Below are 21,578 nucleotides of genomic sequence, written 5' to 3'. Positions count from 1 at the left end.
TTGGACTTTTGTACTCTGACTTTTGACCTCAATCTTATTAAGTGAAAATGCAGTCTCAGCAATTCTAGAAAGAGAAATCGAATTCTGTATTTCTGTATACAGTCAGCAGCAAACTATACTGTATAGTGTCTAGTCATTTAGTGATATTTCAAGAATTAGGTGCATTGGGAACTAGCCTAGTAAGATGTTTTCCCCGATGTTCGATGGTCAGTATCGTTCTAAACCACAAGTCTCTCTGAGAGGGGCCAGCAGGAAGGTAATAATTATTTAAAACAACTATATATATATCTATTGACAACACTTAATTGAATTAGCTATATCTCACATAGATTATAGAGTTATGCTTTGGCCATATCATGTTCTGTATACCGTATATACCGTATATCCTACCTCACATCATAAAAACATGCCCCGCCTACCTTTTATAGGAGGAGCGAGATAGTCTATTAGCTCGTGTTGTTGAAGAGAGGGAGCTGAGGGAGAGCTCTCGACGGAGGCAACTGGCAGCACTCACCATACAAGCCACCTACAGAGGACACACCGTCAGACAACAACTGGTATATAATAATTACTTTAACACACCCCCCAAAAACCCATTTCCTGGAGATTACCCTACCTAATGATTATTGTACTCTACAGTATTCAGGACTACGTGATGAGTTTGACGTGTCCCTGTCATTATGCTCCACCCCTGACCACGCCCTCTCACTAGCACGGCTTATGAGTATCTTCTACAACAGGAGGACAGACCACAACCGACTCGTAAGTGAACATACTGTACTGTGTGTTCACTATCATTTATACCACTGCTTTCTTCTCACTCAGGTTGGTCTCTGTCAGAAGTGGCTCCAGTTCAGCCATGGCCTCGCTGCCACCTTCCCCTCCAACACACTCTGTGTTTATCATCTTCGACAGCTTCTCGTACACTGTACCGTCAGTTTGACCTCTGACCCCTCACAGAACATAGCCATCCCACTGAGAATGATTGAAACGTTCCTGTCACCAACTCTGTACCAACACACACCCCAAACTGTCTCTCATCTCTTCTCACACCTCGTACAAAATGGCGGCTATTTCCGTTGTTTGAGAACACTCATGGAACATCGTGTGCCCCCTCCCGACGGCCCCGAGGACTATGCACTTTCACCTTTGACCTCTAGTCTCATGGAGTACATATCTCGTCCGTTTAAGACGGTATTGGCCACGCCCCTTTACCTCCCCCTCGCACGAGAGCTGCTCTCTCCACCCCTCACACCTCACACATGTCACATTGTAACTCCACACCTCCTCACACTTAAACTCAATCTGGGGCTATTGATTGATACTCTATTGACTGGTGTCACTACTGGACAAATCTCTCCATCTATGGAAATGCTCTATGTGCTATTAAAGCTAATACACACTGGACTACATACAATCAACCAAACCTCGTTGGCCAAGTACTTGGAGCTCACGTCGTTGTTTCTAGGCCACGCTCCCTCTAGTCATGTGACATCACATGGCGAGCTTGACGAAGAGTTTGAGAGTTCGGACGAAGATGACCTTGACCCACTGGAATCAGGGGAGGACCTGAGGAAGTGCTGTGTCAGCATTATCACTGAGGATAGGCTAGCTATCAGAATCAAACAGGAAACGTAAGTGAAAATTAATATTCACTATTGGTGTGTGATTGCTTTCAGGTCCAAATCTTCCATTTTGAAGCTATAACTTTAATTACCGAAATTAGGCTGTTTGGGAGGTAACTTTGACTGCCCATAACTTGAGTAAGAATTGTCTAATTTCACAACTAAAATGTGCATTTAGTAGCTCTTGGGTAAAGCTACAAGATGGACTAATATCATCCTTCCCTCTAGTGATGCAGCAAGTGCTGAGCTGGTCAGTTCTCTCTGCTCATTCTGTTACCAGATCATTCGGAATCAAAAGTCCACATCACGGACACGCCTCTTTCAACAACTGTGTTTGAACTCTGACCTCTTGGCTCGTATGTGGAGTGGTGTGATCGGCCTCACAATGTCTCGTAGCTTTGGGTGAGCACAACACACACACTTCATACTTGCACCAAAACCAATAATTTTAATTATGAACATTATAGTATGTTGTTCCTTCATCATCCTTGTGCAGTGACCCAGTGTCATGTCTCCAGCAGCTGTCACGAGGGCAGCCCCTCCCCCCTCCACTAGGCTCCGCCCTCCTGGAACGCCTCTCCACCTTCTCCGCACTCTTCACTCTCTATCTCTCCACACTGCACGATGCCGAGTTCTACTCAGAGCTGGAGGAAGACCACACCCCATTTGGACACACCCCCTTCACCCTTAGCCAAATATCTGCAATGGTGTCCCCTCTGAGAGATGTGTTTATAACGCTGCAGCTGGAGAAACACATACCCTTGTCGTATCTAGGCAACAGGGCCGTCCAACCATCTGTAGAGGTATAGAATCGTGTGTGTTATTTTTAATTAAACCACTACATATGTAATGCTGTATCACGGTGTACATAATTATAATGGGCTTCGAAAAAATGCTGCATGTACTGTACTGTACTGTACTACCATAATTATTACTTTGTGTGAGAACCTTACATTGTAAGGAATTCTATGTGTACAGTAATATCAAGAGTTCATGAACTCACTGCATTCCTACGTTCCGGTAAGCCACGCCTACGTTAACATTTCGTGGAGGTCAGCTTGCCAACGAAAATAACGAATATTTTACCCTACGAAAATTACCCGCTATACATTATGTAATGACCTTGGAAGGATTCTACATGTACATGTACTGTTAACTTATACGTGCACGTAATACTCTTAGAAAGCATGCTATGTGTACTGTACAATCCTTGCTGTGTGTAGGAGTGGTCAGAGCTGAAGGGATGTGTCCACGGTGTCTTGTGTGCTCTGTACGGGCGAGACTGTCGCCGTGCTTTCTGTCCCCCCGGCCACTGGGCTGTGCTACCATCACTGCAACACATACCACCAGAGCTCTTCCTAGACAATGAAGGTCAGCTAAGCTGGTATACATCTTCTGCAGATTGAAAACATGCTGTATTAAAGAGAGCTTACTTGTACTTGATTATCCTGATCTTTTGGTGCTATAATAATTATGATAGTAGATCAATATAATTACTGGCTATTATGTGCATCAGTTACAGAGATTGAATGCATAGTTATATAATTATATCAATTTCGAATGACACTGTACAAGCCTGATTGCATTTCTAACTATTGCAAATTGTGCCCCTCCCCCCTCAGATGACGAAGAAGGGGGTGTGGTCCACGCCTCGCCCAGTGTGCTTAAACAAGCCGAGCTGCTCAAGAGCGCTCCATTTGTGTTCCCATTCATTGAGAGAGTTCGTTTCTTCACCTCTTTAGTAGGTCAGGACCGATCCTTCAGTCAGGGCAGACATCAAGAGTTTCTAATGGGGCCCAGCATCAACTTTAATGTCCGGAGGAGTCACATCTATGAGGATGCTTTTGCAGAGCTGGCCCAAGGAAAAGGTGTGTGTGGGTGTGTGTGGTGTGTGGGTGTGTGAGGGCGTGTGTGTGTGTGTGTATAATAATACAGGTAGCCTCACTGATACCTTTGTACCAAACAACATTTTCATCTCTACTCCAGATTTGCGTAGCAGGTTTCGAGTGTCATTTGTGAATGCTCAAGGTCTTGACGAGCTCGGTATAGACGGAGGGGGGCTGTTTAGGGAGTTCCTTAACGAGGTGTTGAAGACAGGGTTCGACCCAAACAGAGGTTACTTCTCAACTACACAGGACGGCCTACTGTACCCTAACCCCCAGGTGTGTGAGTGTGACCAGCTGTCATTATATTGACCCCCAGCCACTATATGTTGTACCACCGTACTATTTATTCAATGTAAGACGATATTCAATGTAAGACGACACTAAAAATAATGTATGGTAGCAAATTTGTACAAAAAAATATTGGAAAAATTTCGTATATTTAGAGCGTCGTCTTAAATAAGTGCTTCCTATTCCTATTACTTTATGTGTGTTATAATTATAGAGGCCAGGTGATATTATGCCCCCCCCCCTCCACACAACACACAGGCCCCACTCATCACACCAGACTTTGCCATGCACTACGAGTTCCTTGGCTCCATGTTGGGCAAAGCTCTGTATGAGGGACTACTAGTAGAGCTGCCCTTTGCTGGCTTCTTCCTGTGTAAGCTGGCGGACAGGGGGCGTGGCACTATTGGAGCACACCACCTGGCATCATTCGACGCTTATTTGTACAGGTGTGTGTCTATTTTAGAACTATAATATGTCAAGTCTTCTTTGATTTGGAAATCTGTGTAAATTTTATTGTTACTAACTATTAATGGGTAATTTTCGAGACCTAATATTTTCGTGGGTTTCGCAAATTTCACTAAGCCGCAAAATTTCGTTCAATAACTAAAAAAAATGCTGCCCTCGAAAATGTTATACGCGAAACTCACACAAAAATGGCCAATTCGCGAAAAATTTATACCCTTAAAAATTACCCTCTATGCAGTATAAGTTAATTGCCAATCATATGTTTTGTTTCCCCTAGACACCTTCTCTCATTGAAGCACTACCCTGGAGATCTGGAGGAGCTGGATCTCAACTTCACGCTCCTCTCTGACCAACTGGGTCACACCAAGGTACACACCCACCCCACCCCCACTCATCTTGTCGTCTTGTATAGCCTCCTCTGTGTATACAGTATACACATAATTATAAGGTTGTTTTAAGAATGTTCAAATTTGAAACTAAAATATACATTTGTAGCTCTTGAAAGAGCTATCTAATGATACCCTTCCATTTTTAGCATGGACTTACCAAATATTTTGCGGTTGAAAAACCTTTGCAAATGAGCCAATTCAGCAGAAAATTTAACCCCTTTGCGATCTAACTATTGCGTTCTGGCAGGATCGTGTGTCATTACCAGTACTAGTTTAGGTTATGCAATTTTATTGTTGCGAAGTGATCAACGCTCGCTAAGTATGCATATGTTTGATGCTCACAATTGAAAACATTCTAGTAATACGGTATAATTATTATAGCGTTGGTGTTTTGACTGACGTTATATTTGTGTCCACAGGTTATAGAGCTGAAGCCAGGTGGTGCTGACATCTCTGTAACCAGGGCCAACTGTATAGAGTACATTCATCTGGTCAGCCACTACAAACTCAACGTGCAATTGGATCGTCAGTTCCAGGCCTTCCGTCGTGGGTTGAGTAGCGTGGTTCCCCTCCACTGGCTGAGACTCTTCAGTCAGAATGAGCTACAGGTGTTGATATCCGGAGCCAGAGTGCCTATCAGTGTCGAGGATCTCAGACAACACACTATTTACTCTGGTGAGCTATTTATAGCTTGTCAAGACTCTAACCTCAGCTCCTGGCCCAACTTTTTCCATGAAAAATTGGCCTGGGACCGAGGCTAAGCCTGTACATGTACCCCCCCTCACCACACACACACACACTGCATGTACTGTACATGTACCCACCCCCCCCCACACACACACACTGCATGTACTGTACATGTCCCTCCACCCACCACACACACACACACACTGTATGTACTGTACATGTCCCTCCACCCACCGAGGGTTTAGCACTCTAGTTAATTATATATTGTGGCCCATTCATTTGATATGGCTTGATATTATTAGTGTACCCCCCCCCTGTGCAGGAGGGTATATTATTAGTGTACCCCCCCCCCCTGTGCAGGAGGGTATATTATTAGTGTACCCCCCCCCCCCTGTGCAGGAGGGTATATTATTAGTGTACCCCCCCCCTGTGCAGGAGGGTATATTATTAGTGTACCCCCCCCCCCTGTGCAGGAGGGTATATTATTAGTGTACCCCCCCCCCCTGTGCAGGAGGGTATATTATTAGTGTACCCCCCCCTGTGCAGGAGGGTATATTATTAGTGTACCCCCCCCCCCCCTGTGCAGGAGGGTATATTATTAGTGTACCCCCCCCCTGTGCAGGAGGGTATATTATTAGTGTACCCCCCCCCCCCCCCTGTGCAGGAGGGTATACAGAGGACCACCCTGTCATCAAGCTGTTCTGGGAGGTCGTGACCTCTTTTTCAGAGACAGAGAAACGTCAGTTGCTCAAGTTTGTGACGAGTTGCAGTCGACCTCCATTGCTAGGGTTCAAGCAGCTGTCCCCCCCGCTAAACATCAGCCCTGCCATAGGGGAGGAGCGGCTGCCATCGGCTTCTACTTGCATGAACTTTCTCAAGTTGCCCCAGTTTCAAGATGTCAACACACTCAGAAATAAACTGTTGTATGCTATTCAATCTGGAGCTGGTTTTGAACTGAGCTAATAGACACTGCTGTGTAGCTTGTGTAATCATCACGTCTGTACATATAATAGTTAATTTAATACTGGTGTACTTGCATGCTAGCTTGTGCATTATTATTTTATGACATTATTTTAAGCTATTTAAAGTTGCAATTTACTATAATAGTCTATATAATTATAATGATTATTGTGATCAAGGCTAGCTTGCAGAATAACTAAAAAGCTTTGAGTCTACTGCACATGCATGCATGTTAAATGCAAATTAATAGAAAAACTGTACACATGACTTATTGTCAAGGATTATGATGTAATAGACATAATACAGGAATAGTTACACGCACATGCATGAAAGTAAAGTGAATGTATAAAGACAGAACATATTTTAATTATACATACCAAGAGTACAATAATTAATGCAAAATTAGAAGCACAAATCATTATTTAATAACATCTAGTGCAGTACAGACTGAGCAATCATCATCGCCATAGTTACTGAGAGTCTGAGCTGGTATGAGTTCGAATAAATTCGTATATACAGTCGTAAATGAATGCATATTCTCGCACAGACTTGACTGAACCGGGTCTTTGCAGCTTGATCAGCTGTACAGCTTGGAAGACATCCACCATTCGCTCTGTTCTCAGCCGCTGGATACAGTAGTATAGGGAGCACATGACTCCACTCGGACCCAGGCTGTCACTGTGTGTGTGTGTGGGGTGGAGTGGGTGGTGTGGGTGGGTGGAGTGTGTGTGTGTGTGGGGGGGGTGGAGTGTGTGTGTGTGTGTTTGTGTGTGGGGTGGAGTGTGTGTGTGTGTGTGTGTGTGTTTGTGTGTGTGTGTGTGTGTGTGTGTGTGTGTGTTTGTGTGTGTGTGTGTGTGTGTGTGTGTGTGTGTGTGTGTGTGTGTGTTTGTGTGTGTGTGTGTGTGTGTGTGTGTGTGTGTGTGTGTGTGAGTGTGTGTGTGTGTTTGTGTGTGTGTGTGTGTGTGTGTGTGGGTGGGTGGGGTGTGTGTGGGCATACAATGATGTAGTGATCATGTGCAAGGTCTACACAATACATTACAATGTACACTTCCTGTCATCTGACAATACAATACGAGGAGTTCAAAGAGCTACAATATAATCATAGTGAAAACCACTCAAAGTTAGCTATCAAAACAGGTCCCATTTGGGCCAATAATAAGCTCTATTCGATACGAAACCAATCACTGTGATTCATTGCATAGGGGGTTATGTACATGTACACACAATGCTCCAGTGGGTGTGGCTTACATAGGGGGTTATGTACATGTACACACAATGCTCCAGTGGGTGTGGCTTACATATCGTGGAGTAGCACTCGTTGGTTCTTGGCCAGAGAGTCCATCCCGTCCATAATGACACACACAAACCTCACAAAGTCTGGCACCCTCGGCACATACTGTGTAGTCCAGCCAATGAAGTGGAACTGCTCCACCGTGTGAGATATTCCCTCCTAGAGAGAGTGAGGGTGGGGATCGAGTGGAACATTCTAAAGTATAACCTAGCAAAAAATGAAAATGCACCACCCACCCCCCCCACACACAGACACCCACGCATAGGCCCACCCACACACACACACACGACGACTAGGGGTACGTACCACTTTGGTGTTGGCTAGCTTGATCTCGCGGCAGGTGTAGAGATGTTCAGCTGTTGTCTCCACCACCTGTACTACAATGGTCCCATAGGTCACCATGTCACCCACCTCCTCAGGCCAGTACTGGAGCACCTGTGTGTGTGTGTGTGTGTGTGTGTGTGTGTGTGTGTGTGTGTGTGTGTGTGTGGGCGGTATGTGTGGTGTGTGGGGAGGGAGGGGTCAGTATAATCATGTACCCATGTAGTGTACTATAAATAGTTGAAATTGCTGGCTAGGGCGCACACTACATTCAACAGTAATTATTTAAAGTACGCTGTCGATTACTACATGTACGTTATAATGAACAAAAAATATGGATATTTTCCCATAATTATACACTCATACTGTAATCTCTCACCTCTTCGTCCTGTGGTGTCATGTTGACAACAAAAGCGACGTCCTCGTCCCAGACCATCTGCCACCACTTGGCCACTGAGTCCTCCGTGGGTCCGTCCACCACCACCAGTCGCCGGGGTTCAGAGTACGTATCCATATAGTGTGCAATGTACGGCTCTAGAGATGGTGCTGTGCTGCTCACACTGCCCATGACTGAGGGAGGGGAGGGGACATAATTTATGTCAAATGCGCTCTGGATTTGCAGACTAGTACAGTGATCATTCCAACCACCCCTTGAAATACATATATAGTACAGAAAACTTAAAGTCAACCACTAGCTACAGTGTACACAGTGGGACCACACTATAGGCTCTGTACACTAGCTACAGTGTACACAGTGGGACCACACTATAGGCTCTGTACACTAGCTACAGTGCACACAGTGGGACCACACTATAGGCTCTGTACACTAGCTACAGTGCACACAGTGGGACCACACTATAGGCTCTGTACACTAGCTACAGTGCACACAGTGAGACCACACTATAGGCTCTGTACACTAGTCTACACACTGCAGGTCAATCAGTGTTACAGTAGCACATAGCATTTCTGCTTTTATACAAGTGAGATAAAAAGGGTTGTGATACACACTCACAAGATGAGTTGAAGTGACGCTGTGGAGCGCCCTTGTTCTTGATCTTCTGTTGGAAGGAGCTTCTCTTGGTCATTGTTTTGACACAACCTATTCTACGAAACTCCTCCTCCAATAGAGTCAGCCCAGAGGCAGGGTTCATCTCCTGGAGACCTTGGTATGAGTCGCTAAAGGTCGAAAGGTCAAAGGACGTGTCCCCGTATGTGATGGCCTCCAAGAGTGCAAAGTGCAGGAAGGTGTATTGTTGTTCGGTTTGCACCATGTAGTTGCGTTGGTTACGCATCTTCTGGATGAAGCCACATGGGTCTATGTATTGATCTTTCTTAAGCTGTTTGAGACAGTAGTCTATTGCTATCACTGTGCCCGAGCGACCCACACCAGCACTGTGTGTGTGTGTGTGTGTGTGTGTGTGTGTGTGTGTGTGTGTGTGTGTGGGCGTAGTAATGCAGCATTGCACAAGTACGCGTAGTATATACATTACCAACATTGATTGACCTAGCGTTAGCATCTTTGAACGGCAATAACTTTAGTTCCGTTGGTCCAATAACGTTAATTTTATGATATTCTGAAAGTTTAGAGAAAGGCCTTTCAGATGATGTGTTAAATCAAAAGTCTATTTTAGGCCTGTTTTTTGACAAAATACCATGGTCTTTTTCCCGAAAATGGGAAATTATGGCCCATTCCAAATTTGGGATTTAAGCATACCATCTAAACGGGCTCCTTATAAGCGTTCAGAAAATCCTAAAATCATTGAATTTGGACCATCAGAATTTTAGTTACAGAGCCAACTCTAGTACTCTCAAACTGAAGGAGACTGGACAACATTTCAGGAAGGCCTACCAAGTGATGTGCTTAGATTGATAGTTTTGATGGGATTCAAATTTCCAAGTTAAGTAAGTAAGTTAAGTACTTGAACTTTGTATATATATGTAAGTTTTATTACAGCATGCCATCGATCCTTGCCTGCAGTGGGTGATGACGGGACCTGCCCCTGGAGGGTTAGAGGTGTTGACTGCCCTCAGAAAGTTGAGGAGAGGAGCAGCTAGTTTGGGAACACCGTAGTCAGGCCAGCGGGTGAACTGGAACTGGAGGACCATCCGAGAGTCGTTGGACAGCATCTGTGACGTGTGTGTGTGGAGTGGGCAGGAATGTGATGTGTGTGTGTGGAGTGGAGTGGGAGGTACAGGTTTGAACATGCTCTCTTAGCTAACAAATACTCGAGGTTGCGCTTGCAATGTTAACAACGCTAGCTATACATGTACTGGGACCACGCCCACTCACAGAGGTGACGTTCAATTTGCGTATAGTATAGTTGGGCAGGTCCACCACACTCTCCAGGGTGACCTTGACACCACCATAGATCACCGTCCCATTCATCGGCCAATACTGAGTACACTTCACCTGCAAGGGGGGGGGGGAGGGGGGGGGGTTGTAGTTGAACATCTTTCAACAGCCATATTGATGTTCAAAATTTGTCATTTTTCGGCCATCATTAATTTATCTCTCAAATAATTATAAGTTTGTTTTATGACACCATTTGAAAGGTATTTTTCTAAGCTTCCAAAAAATCCTAGAATTACATCCAAGGATGTACATGTACATACAGAGGTACACACGCACACACACACACACCCACACACACCCACACCCACACACACACACGCACACCCACACACACCTTGCCCAGCTCTACTAGGTTGGTGAGCATGACAATGGTGGCTGTGTTCTGCTCCCACACCATGTTCCAGAACTCAACCACTGTCTGCTCCAGTGGTCCCTGTGTTGCTATGTACTCCTTCCCCCCACTGTAGCCCTGAGGGGGGGGGGGGGGTGGGTAATGTCAATAATATCAGGATGGGATACATTGTATAATATAGGATACCATTGCTCATTGAGAGCTATTAAACAACCACCAAAGTGTGTGGGGGGAGGGGGGTCTAAACTGTAATAAAATACATAATGAGGTGTTGGAAAGACTACTCAATATTATTGATGTTAAAAGACTTACAAGTACGTAGTTAGCGTTAATGTAATCAGAGCATTCCACTCCGTCCTCTGGTGTCAGCTTCACACGGGTGTGGTCAACTGGAGGGAGGGGGGAGCAATATTAGACCATAATTATGTACAGGCAATAGAGTGCACTAAAGTCTACTTGCGTTGAGTTCGGCCCCGGAAGTTAGATTAATGTATGCATACTAGGGACTTCTAAATCGAAATGCTAACTTTTAGCTGGTTGGAGCTTACTAGCTCTACAGCATATAGATAGAAGCGCTTTTTAACCAATGGTATATGAAATTTGAAATTTCAGTAAAGTATGAAATGACAAATTTATGACAAGATTACGAGGGCCAAACTCACATGCTGTGATGTTGTGGTATCTGTTCTTCTCATCGTTGAGCGGATGATTGGACGCATCGGCTGGATGCCATGGTGAGTTGGTCTGGATCCACTGGAGGAGATAAAGAACAAGTGAAGGACACACTACATACATATACATGTACAACCTTTTCACCTCACTTGAAATGCAAACCTTAGAGGAAACATAAGTCAGCCACTAGCTACAGTGGGACCACACTATAGGCTCTGTACACTAGCTACAGTGCACACAGTGGGACCACACTATAGGCTCTGTACACTAGCTACAGTGCACACAGTGGGACCACACTATAGGCTCTGTACACTAGCTACAGTGTGCACAGTGGGACCACACTATAGGCTCTGTACACTAGCTACAGTGTGCACAGTGGGACCACACTATAGGCTCTGTACACTAGCTACAGTGTACACAGTGGGACCACACTATAGGCTCTGTACACTAGCTACAGTGCACACAGTGGGACCACACTATAGGCTCTGTACACTAGCTACAGTGCACACAGTGGGACCACACTATAGGCTCTGTACACTAGCTACAGTGCACACAGTGGGACCACACTATAGGCTCTGTACACTAGCTACAGTGCACACAGTGGGACCACACTATAGGCTCTGTACACTAGCTACAGTGTGCACAGTGGGACCACACTATAGGCTCTGTACACTAGTCTACACACTGCAGTAGCATTTCTGTTTTGATTACTTGAAAATGTTGTACACATTAATTCCCTAACACAGTTTACTATTAGACACTGACGCTACATTATTCCGTGTAAATGAAGCGTTGCTATGACCTATGACCTATGACCTCTCACCTCAAACTCTTCCTGGAAGAGCAGCTGTCTGTTGGCATCAAACTTCTCTACGTGTGTTGCAAAGTCTTCCTCTGTTATTGGTCCACTTGGCTCAAACATGGAGCCATTTGAGAGTGGATTGATCATATTGATCTGCTTCAGCTCAATGCCGTTGGTCTTACGGCCCAAGTCTGGGGTAGGGATGAATGCAGGGCTCCCGTCAATACTGCTAGAGCGGCTCAGATCAACCTAAGAGAGAGAGGGGGGGGGGGGGGGCGGTATCAGCTGAGTGGTAGTTGATGCAGTAATGATAGAAGTCATAACTTTACTAACTAAGAAATGCATTCTGTATAGACATACAATGTATGCTCAGATCAAAGTTCTGGAAGGGGCCAAAAACTGTCATTTAACAAAAGACCATAGGCTATAATTATATATCCTTCTGCAGAAAAATAACCACACCAACCTCTGCCTTGTGCCCTAGTCTGAACCGCCTCTTCTGTCTCCTCATCCTCAGACAGCAGATACCCACAACCAATAACACAACCAGCACTGCCAACACAATCAGCATAACCACGCACACTCCAATCACCACTGACAACAAGTTACCAGGGGGCGATTCTAGAGGGACAGTAAAAAAAAAAAAAAAAAAATCTGAAATGTCGGAAAATAATACGACTACTCTTGTAATTGTGTGGGCGTGTGGGTGTGGTTACCTGTTTCCTGTACAGGGAGGAAGTCACTGGAGGAGAAGATATCGTATTGTCTCTTTGACAGTGCATCGTCAGCTCTTTTGCGTCTTTTAAATGGCCGATCATAGAACGTCTTTGGGAAAGCGCGTAAGAAACAAGAATAGAGAGAGCCGGGGGTTAACTTGCCGTTATCGTAACTGCCCCCCGTTCCCATGGTTACCTCTCCCCCTCCGAGGATGAACACAGAAGAGAACAAGTCCCCAGCAATCTCTGCTGCAATGTACGGCATTTGATTGTCTACAGTTGTGTGGGCGTTTGTGTGATTAGTGAAGGGGTAGCCACGAGGGTAGAGGATGTCGGGTGATTGGGAGGGGAGGGAGGAACGAGAGGAGAGACGAATGATCATCACTTGGTAATGGCTGGAGGGGACGAGAGGTTGTCAATACAGTCTACACACGCACTGTGGGCTATGAACACACACACACATGTACACCAACAGTAGTGATGTGGCCCAGCATTTTCAAGTAATGGCAATTCTTAATCTCAACTCAAACACGAAGTTGCCTCTTTTATGCAGCAGTAAACTAGGAGGCCTAAGAGGTGGTTATTTGAGTCTATAGGTGGTGAGTACCAGCCATTGACCAGTGTGGGCACATCCCTGCATCAATAGTACACACACTGTTGACACTGTTGACACTGTTGACACACTGTATATACAGGGAGTCAAATACGTGTGTAACACACACACACACACACACACACACACACACACACTGTATATAGGCATGTTGTATGTACACTAGAACACATGATGGTATAGCCTGTCACCTGATGTTCTCGTGATTGGTTGGGAGGTTAAAGTTCACCGTGATGGTGTCGGCAGAGCTCTCGTTCACCAGAGGAGGTGCGGGGGTGGGAGGAGCTGAGGGGTTATGGAGGTCATCAGAATAATTATAATTATACGCTCAAACACGATAATTATATGCACATGGTGACGATTAAGCTAGCTATCAAATCTAACTAAAATTAATACCGTATAGCGGGTAATTTTTTGTTGGTACACGTTTTCGTATGAACTAAATATTTCGCATTCTAAATATGCGTACAGCTCATGCAGTATATAGTGATGCTCAATCTATTGCGGTCGATTTTCAGATGACGCTCTACAATACGAAAAATACGAAAATGTCCACCATAATACGAAAATAACCCGCTATACTGTAGTTGAAATTGGACAACCAAAACTAAAGCTATAGTTATAGTTAGTATATTGTAATATACAGCAATAATGTTGTTAACTATACAATACTCACCGTTGGGATAAGTGAACGTGAGGACCGTGGTTGACCTCACGGACTGTGCCACGCCCCCAACCGTCACATTACTGGACACACTACAGTTATAGAGAGTGTCAACTGCCAGTCCATCCACTACACCGTGGTTGGTTGTCCCTCCTGGTAGCACAGCACTGGACGAGGCTAGCTGCTCGTCTATGTAGCAGGAGACTTGGTGGGAGACGAACTCGTAGCAATCCTGTTGGGGGAAGCCCCAGGATATACGGATGGAAGTGGGCGTGTCCGGAGAGCCAGAAGGGTTAATAATATTGGGGACGCTATCTGTTGGGAGTGCGTGTGATTGTATAATATAATTATTTCTCATCTTTCAGAACTCTTTAAATTGCCGTAACTTTTGTGCTGGTTGCCCGATTTCAATATTTTCTGATTTTATGAAAGCTGAGATGGATGTCTTTCGGTTGGTGCATTCCACTCTCAATTTTGTAACGTACCCAAATTTCTCATTTTCAACAAAATTTTGCCAAAATTGGGTCAAAATATGAACGGCACCATTTGAAAGACCTCGTTCAAAAAATCAGAAAATCACTGAACTCGTATCACCAGAACTAAAATTATGATCCGCTAACTAACTGAACTGTACCTGACTGATAGGCTGTGTACTGGACGAGTGATGTGAACAGTGCTCCCTGCCCTATTCCCGGGAGATTGCTCTCACCACGCCCCCTCAACTGGTAGGTAGTGTTCGGCCCTGCTCCAGGAGGTACCACCCTCACAACCTCCACACCAGTCTCACTCCTCACAAACTCCACCCACTCGCCCCCATCCACCGATATCTCAATGATAGTATAGTCACTGGTAGCACTGTTGAGAGGCGTGTCAGTGATCCATTGTACACGAACCATACACGGAGAGTTGTTAATGGGTGTGGCCGTAATATTTGTGAGTGGGGCAGGAGGGTCTGCATAGATAGAGTACAGATTAGAAGAAAATAAACTTTTAATTAAAATTAATTATTAATTTTATATAAATATACGTGTGATTGTGGTTTCTCCTAGTATTCACACCACTGTAGTGTACTTAGTAACTAGTTTACATGCAAGAGTTGATAAAAGCACTTTGTGTCACAGCACTGTCTACACCCACTCACTCAGAACACGGAGAGTGATGTCCTGGCTCACGTTACCAGCACTGTGATACACCCTCACAGTGTACACTCCATTATCGGCTGGTGTGGGACCTTCTATCACCAGCTGCAGGCTATCACCATTCAGTACACTAGAGTAGCGAGGCAGGCCCGTGTCAATAACACCAGTCGAACCACCACCATCACTCGTATAGAACCACGATATCTGAGAGCTCATCACTTGTGGTTTAGCGTTGGTTACCGTGACAATCAGTGTAGTGTTGACAGCATTGTTGAGGACATACAGGGTATCAGTATTTACCGAGAGGGTGGGTGGGGCTGCAGGTCAAAGGTCATTGAAAGATATCAATAAGACATTTATAATAATTATGGCAAATTCTAGTGTAGCTTTCTTGATTTTGAGAGTGGTAATTAAAAGGGGATGCTCCGATGAGCCCCTGGTAATTAGTGAGACTATGATTATACTCACAGTTTACAGTGATACTGAATGATAGCGGAGTTCCTGCTCCAATCTCATTGGTTAGTGTCAGCTCGTACGTGCCCTCATCACCCAAAGTCAGCCCCGGCACCGTTAGAGTGTAGTTCGACCCTTCGTTGGAGGGGGTTCCCCTGCTATTAGCACCATCTTTAGTCCAGGCCACGCTGTCAATGATCTGGGGGACAGCTCCTACTAACGAAGCCTCCAGGAGAAGCATCTGCCCAACAACCCAGGTAGTGCGAGTAGAGATAGCAGTAAGAACAGGTGCATCTGTAGAGGATGTAATAAGCTATCAAGAGAGCTACCAGATGCATCTTTTAGTTTTTAAATTGGATGTTCCAAACTCAAGTTACATGTATGGCCTCTTAAAGTTACGTGTAGCTCCGAAATTCAGAAAAAAAACAACCTTACTTATATTATATAGCCTATGCGAAACTGCAAAAATGGGACCCAAAAGAAATTGCTGATTTAAGCACATCGTGATTACTATAATGTTAAATTGTAATTATAACTATCACTGATGAACATTACACCAGGTGAGCAACTCACACAACACAGTGACGTCAGTGCTCTGTGTCGATGCTCCTGCTCCGTTGGTCCCAGTGCAACTGTAGCTCCCAGCATCACCAGGCTTTACTGACATGATGGTGAGGGTGGAGCTAACATCTTCAACAGAGGTAGTCACGAGCACTCGAGAACCATCTCCTACACAAGGAGAGGGGGAGCACGGGGTAACTACCGTATAGCGGGTATATGGCGAGAGTATAAATGATCACGGTTTTCGCTGATTATAAGCATGTACCGCGAACAATTTATATCCAAGAATTTAATATCACATTGCAAGCTGCAAAAAGGCTGCTATTCCACGAAAATCTCTCTAACGGTCTTTCGGCGAAATAATTTATACCTGCTATCTTCAAAAATCTTGGGCACAACACTGAGTCTTGTTTTATGTATAAGATAATTTTGTGTACTGATACAACAAGTATAATAATATAGATTGATCTGCTAGGAGGATGGAGGGTACCTGGGATGACTTGATTATCTCTACTCCATTCAAATGTTGGAGGGGGCGTGCCCTCAGTGTCAGCACAGGTCAGTGTAAAGGAGCCGTCTTCCTCTACCGGGGGTACAGTCGCGGGGGACAGGGTCACCTGGGGTTGCACTGAGAGGGGGGGTTGTATATAGCATCACGTTACACACAAAGTTATAATCATAACCCTTTCATCTCACTTGAAACACATGCAAACCTTATTAGAGAAAACCACAAAAGTCAACCACTAGCTACAGTGTACACAGTGGGACCACACTATAGGCTCTGTACTAGCTACAGTGTACACAGTGGGACCACACTATAGGCTCTGTACTAGCTACAGTGCACACAGTGGGACCACACTATAGGCTCTGTACTAGCTACAGTGCACACAGTGGGACCACACTATAGGCTCTGTACACTAGTCTACACACTGCAGGTCAATTAGAGTAGCATTTCTGCTCTTTGGTTGTAGTAGTCATAGCATCATTAAGTGTACACATTCCACGGCCATACACACAGTACTATGAGAGTTGCCAACACAACATGACAACAGGTAAACTGAGCCATTAGGTAAAGCAATGGCTCATACACACACACCCAGGCAGTGAAGCCCACAATAGCATGTAGTAAGGCTATTTTTACCCACTTACACTATAGATGAGGAGTAAAAGATAACAGGATAATATTGTTTTGACCACAACATCAAAGCCACACCATAGAAACCCACACCATAGAAACCCTCAGGCATGCACATGGATAGCCCACCCCCTTGCACACAGGCACCCAGTACAGTGTTGTACAGCCACCCCCTCACATACACACATAAGCCACCCACTGGCAACAAGCATTAACGTACGTGCTAAGACCTACCATTGACAGTGACTGTAAACTCAGCAGTAGCAGTTCCTTGAGCAGTGCTGACGCTACACACATACAGTCCGGCGTGGTCCCTGTTAATATTGAGGGGCAGTTGGAAGACGTGCCCAGTGACGGTTGAGGGAGCTCCGTTCACTGTCCATGTGATCTGTTCCATAGTAGGATGTGGGGAACCTGACACAAAGGTTATCAAGGCATGGAAAAGGGTTTGACTGCCAAGAGTGAGGGAGAGGGTGGGAACAGTAGCAATGGCCACTGGGTTGCCTGTGTGTGTGTGTGTGTGTGCGTGTGTGTGTGTGTGTGTGTGTGTGTGTGTGGGCGTGTGTACGGTACCGTATATGTGTGTAGACGTAGCAACTACTCTACACAATAACACAATAGATTACACACACTTGGCAGACACAATTGCAATCAAAACAGCCGCTGTGTCTCAGTACACAACAACCCAGTGCAGTACACTCTGTGCAGCAAACATCATTATTCCCATGGGATGGTGGACACCAAAGTGACAGAGGTAACGTGACACTAATGGTCTAAACTGCTGATCTAAACCAAAACATCTGCTGATTTTTGGTCAAAACACACGAGCAAAATACACAATATACATCATCTGTACAAACTTTCACTTCATATATATAGTCCACCTGATCTCCTGGAATACACACAATCATACTTGCTCTATATAATTATGTTCCAATAATTATTACAGCGATATAGAGTTTCAAATGCGAGATTAATCAATTGTAACACTCAAATTGTATGCTCTTTGCATTTCTTCTGATCACTGAATTATGTGAAAATTTGCATAATTCACAATTTGCTATCGAAAGAACCTCTTGCATTCAAAGCCGGATGTACGGTAATGCATAATACTACACAGCTACAACACACACAGCAAGAGTAGCCACTCACTTATTCCAATGACTAGGGACACTTGGTCATCCATCCTTCGACAAGTATACTGTCCAGTAGAGCTAGAGCCAAACACATTCAAGACCAGATCCCACCGGTTGCTGTTCTCGGATATAGCATACACGCCAGCTTCCATTGTCCCACTGCCCACCGCTCTGACGTCCACAGCAGAACCATTCCTAAACCAAACCTGCACAACACAACAATTCTAAAGTTACCAAAAAAGTTCAAGCTTGCACTACTTTTGGCTTTCCTATAAATATAGTAGTGTGTTTACGGTATTAGTTCAATCATAGATGGCACACTTGGTTACCTGGAAGCCTGACGTACGTCGAGGTTTTGATTACCTACAAAAGCTGTTTATAGTATATATACGGAAACAATTGTTGTAACTGAAGGGAAATTTGTTTTGTACACCACAGTGAAGTGTTTGTGTTTGTGTGATGTGTGATACTACTTGAATATACATCAATGGTGTATCTTTCCAGTATTAGACAACCACCTCAGGTGATATAAGACTCCACCCACGTGCGTACCTGTGATTGTTGGAAGCCGCCAGAGGGGGATTGACAACTGATGACATACGAGCTTCCCCCCACCAAGTTTATAGCACGAGATCCGTTCACGTTCAGTCGCACACTGCCCGGTATTGCTTGAGTGGGCTCGTCCAGGTTTAGAACCAGCCCCGCTCCTAGCATGTGTGTGGGAGGTGGGTGTGTGGGGTGTGTGTCAGTGGTGTGTGTGTGCAGTGTGAGAGGTGCCTTTAAAACATTCTATTAAAGCCTGATACACAGACTGCACTATTTATATGTGTTAATGTGCTGCAGTATAATATGTCACTAGCACTCACCACTTGACAAAGACACGGTCACCACCAGAACTACCAGCATCACAATGGCCGCCTTTAGTGACATCTCTCAATTCTTGTAGCGCTACAGTCTACACTATCATATAAATAGAACCGTCTTTAGAGGGCCGGCCGGCTAGTTGGGCTTTATCTTTCCATATAAAAGGTCACACGTTATCTATTAAAATTCCTACTGTCCACAAATTGCAAGGGACTTACCCTAATTAACGACATTCACGACAACAAAGTAGCAGCTTTGCAGCTCATTTGCAAAAAACTCAAGTTTGCATAACATTAAACATAAACTGCACAAGTTGAGCAGCTATTAGCTGATATGGTCCATAGCTGAAACTAGAATATGTTCACATTCGTATCTGAAGTCCTGCACCAGCTCAGCAATCTCCCCCTCCACTCTGGCTAGCCTGCAGCGGGAATAGAAGGCAACAACGATTATTTCATGCATACAATAGTTAGCTTGAGCTACGTTTGCAATGTCATGGAACACTTCCTTTCAGAACATAGAATCAAAATTAATGTGTTAGTCATAATATCGTACTTTTGACGTAATATCTTCTGTTTGTGAGTATGTTCAGCTTGATCAAACTCCTCGTCCCCTATCTCGACTGCAACCAGGACTTGCCACTCGGCTGTCAGTGTTAGTTTGACTTTCTCCACAGCTTGAATACGGTCCAACACTTGGGCCGCTTGTGGTAGAGAATGGTCTCGAATCACTGCACTTAGTTGGATCGTCTCTCGAGACAGTGACTGAAATGCTGTCGTTATCTCGGCCATTGCTTTCTGATAGTCTGACAGAGAGACAGTGTGAGAGGTATAGTTGCCATGGACACTGCACGGTGGTGTATGACAAGCATACACTTACGACATGTACAATAATAATTATACGTTTACATTTCATTGCCTTGGAACAATGGAAATGAACATCTATAAAAATTGTAGATCAATGTACATACAGAACTATGCAGCTCACCTCCTCAGCTTGTTGTACTCTGCCTGTCTCAGCTCTTGAATGGAGAGAACTCTCTTCACAGATTTCAGTAGATCCATGCTGCTAATGACCTCTGACCTCTCAATAAATGGGCATTAATTAGAGACAAAGATGAGTTACATAGCTTCTGTTCTTATTAATCCCCCCAAACCCACCACCTCATGTTTTCATGGAAATTTTTGGGATATGTTGTAGCTTATTCATTCACTTACACAATGGTATCAGCACCATTTCTTAGAAAGGTTCCAATCAAAAGATATCAACATTTTAGTACAGCCACTCACACTTATGGTAATCTACTCTCTATGGATGCACTGTACACTCTCTAAATGAGTCCATCGAGTGGGAAATCGCCTACAACCACACTTAGTAACAACTCCATCACGATACAAAATCAATTTTCGGCCATCATTATACACGATATAGATTGATCGATACCCAATTGCAGCACAACACGGCCAACTATGTTGCTCGTTATACATAATGGAGTCACTCCTTTGAAAGTACGTGTGATCATTGCAAAATTTTGCAGCTGCAAGCATGTAGGAGTGATTCGTTGCACGCGCATTCACAATGTAGTATTGATTACAACTACCAGTGCATCTCCGAATATTCTGCGTAGAGGGTTTTATTACGTTGTGCATATAAATAAAGTCAACAATGTAATCCACCACCCGACATCCTATGTCAGGATATTGTCTCTTTTTACGACGATTCGACAACAAACTTTCAGCGTAATTTCTATCACGGTTATCAATTTTTTCCTCTTCTTTTATCAACTTTTCTCGGCCCATTATCACTTACTTTAGATCCCCATCATCGAAGTATACAAGCAGTAGTGGCTGCAAATTGTTGCATTGCTCGCGAAGGAGAGTATTATTAAGTTCCACTTCAGCTGGATTAACAAATTGGATTGGAATGTTCATGTCACTGACACAATCGACTTCCATTTTCCATGTGACTTGAATAATGGGCGACTGCTTACAACATCTATAAAAATTGTAGATCAATGTACATACAGAATTATGCACCTCACCTCCTCAGCTTGTTGTACTCTGCCTGTGTCAGCTCTTGAATGGAGAGAACTCTCTTCACAGATTTAAGTAGATCCATATCACTGGATCCATATGGCCATGCTGCTAATGACCTCTGACCTCTCAATAAATGGGCATTATTTAGAATGAAATAGACCTCTGACCTC

General features: G+C 44.4%; 3 protein-coding genes across 4 annotated transcripts; 1 reads left to right on the top strand and 2 right to left on the bottom strand.

Moving 5' to 3' along the window:
* Positions 1-100: 100 nt before the first annotated feature.
* On the top strand, positions 101-6,421 carry LOC135335252 (ubiquitin-protein ligase E3C-like). Its single transcript, XM_064530681.1, has 13 exons — positions 101-256; positions 429-557; positions 640-762; positions 826-1,634; positions 1,854-2,027; positions 2,122-2,428; positions 2,849-2,996; positions 3,248-3,493; positions 3,612-3,787; positions 4,058-4,245; positions 4,542-4,632; positions 5,073-5,328; positions 6,005-6,421. Exons 1-13 carry the CDS (start codon positions 185-187, stop codon positions 6,301-6,303), a joined length of 3,018 nt encoding a protein of 1,005 aa, XP_064386751.1. The 5' UTR covers positions 101-184; the 3' UTR covers positions 6,304-6,421.
* Positions 6,422-6,642: 221 nt separating this feature from the next.
* LOC135335251 (receptor-type tyrosine-protein phosphatase S-like) lies at positions 6,643-19,572 on the bottom strand. The gene is made up of 24 exons (XM_064530680.1): positions 19,375-19,572; positions 19,061-19,215; positions 18,525-18,714; positions 17,607-17,876; positions 16,728-16,865; positions 16,250-16,405; positions 15,692-15,970; positions 15,226-15,540; positions 14,719-15,036; positions 14,097-14,399; positions 13,612-13,705; positions 12,808-13,202; positions 12,558-12,712; positions 12,113-12,340; positions 11,280-11,370; positions 10,930-11,006; positions 10,600-10,734; positions 10,203-10,322; positions 9,885-10,039; positions 8,925-9,304; positions 8,292-8,482; positions 7,898-8,026; positions 7,599-7,750; positions 6,643-6,978 (listed from the first exon to the last, which is right to left on the bottom strand). Exons 1-24 carry the CDS (start codon positions 19,436-19,438, stop codon positions 6,771-6,773), a joined length of 4,698 nt encoding a protein of 1,565 aa, XP_064386750.1. The 5' UTR covers positions 19,439-19,572; the 3' UTR covers positions 6,643-6,770.
* Positions 19,573-19,614: 42 nt separating this feature from the next.
* Positions 19,615-21,531, bottom strand: LOC135335257 (uncharacterized). 2 transcript variants are annotated; one of them, XM_064530688.1, is made up of 5 exons: positions 21,414-21,531; positions 20,662-21,367; positions 20,360-20,450; positions 19,928-20,218; positions 19,615-19,793 (listed from the first exon to the last, which is right to left on the bottom strand). In XM_064530688.1, exons 3-5 carry the CDS (start codon positions 20,434-20,436, stop codon positions 19,697-19,699), a joined length of 465 nt encoding a protein of 154 aa, XP_064386758.1. In that variant the 5' UTR covers positions 20,437-20,450; positions 20,662-21,367; positions 21,414-21,531; the 3' UTR covers positions 19,615-19,696. The 2 variants fall into 2 exon arrangements, with proteins under 2 accessions (XP_064386758.1, XP_064386757.1); XM_064530687.1 differs by having other exon boundaries at positions 20,360-21,367.
* Positions 21,532-21,578: the final 47 nt, after the last annotated feature.

The sequence above is a fragment of the Halichondria panicea genome, chromosome 4, assembly GCF_963675165.1.
Source record: "Halichondria panicea chromosome 4, odHalPani1.1, whole genome shotgun sequence".
Taxonomy (NCBI): Eukaryota; Metazoa; Porifera; class Demospongiae; order Suberitida; family Halichondriidae; genus Halichondria; species Halichondria panicea.
Note: the sequence above shows the minus strand (reverse complement) of the source record. Positions and strands in the feature narration are given on the sequence as shown.